Source organism: Geospiza fortis, unplaced genomic scaffold (assembly GCF_000277835.1).
Source record: "Geospiza fortis unplaced genomic scaffold, GeoFor_1.0 scaffold599, whole genome shotgun sequence".
Classification (NCBI taxonomy): domain Eukaryota; kingdom Metazoa; phylum Chordata; class Aves; order Passeriformes; family Thraupidae; genus Geospiza; species Geospiza fortis.
In genome coordinates this window covers 277207-277715 of record NW_005054605.1, presented here as the reverse complement: position 1 = coordinate 277715, position 509 = coordinate 277207, and the positions used below count along the sequence as shown (strand labels likewise).

General features: G+C 60.1%; 1 protein-coding gene across 1 annotated transcript in view; it reads left to right on the top strand.

The window, feature by feature from the left end:
* Window positions 1-509, top strand: part of KMT2D (lysine methyltransferase 2D) — a 29094-nt gene that overhangs the window by 2777 nt on the left and 25808 nt on the right. Inside the window, 2 exon segments of the mRNA XM_031064566.1 lie at window positions 6-51; window positions 298-509. The exon segment at window positions 298-509 is cut by the window's right edge and continues 792 nt beyond it. Coding sequence (XP_030920426.1) covers window positions 6-51; window positions 298-509 — 258 coding nt within the window.

The window sequence follows — 509 nt, the reverse complement described above, 5'->3', positions numbered from 1 at the left end:
AAGAGCCGGACCCCAGCGAGCTGCCCCCCGAGGAGGACCTGAAACCACCAGGTAATCTGGGCTCTTTTCACTGTCCTCTTTTCCCTCCTGTTGTCTCCACTGGATTTTTTTTGTGGCTTCTCCCAGCACTGGCTTTGTCTGATTCCTGTATTCCTTCTCTCTTTTCTTATGTTGGTGTCCTGTTTGGGCTACTTTGGGAGCTGTGCAGGGGAAGTCTTGCCTCTCAATGCCAGGCTGGGAGGTACAGGGGGGATGGAGGGCATCCCCACACTCCCTCAACCCATCTCCATCTCCCAGGTCTCCTCCCCGAGGTGACAGTGGCAGAGGAAGTGCCAGCCCTGGCTCCAGAGGTGCTCCCCGAGGAGGAGATGGAGCTGGAGCCAGAGCCCTCGCTGCCCCCTGGGCTGACACCTCCACCCTCAGCTCCCCCAGGTGGGTCTGGGGAAACACCAGGGTTGGGACTGGGGGGGTGGGTGTCTCTGGGGGGGGCTGTGGTATCTCACTCTTCC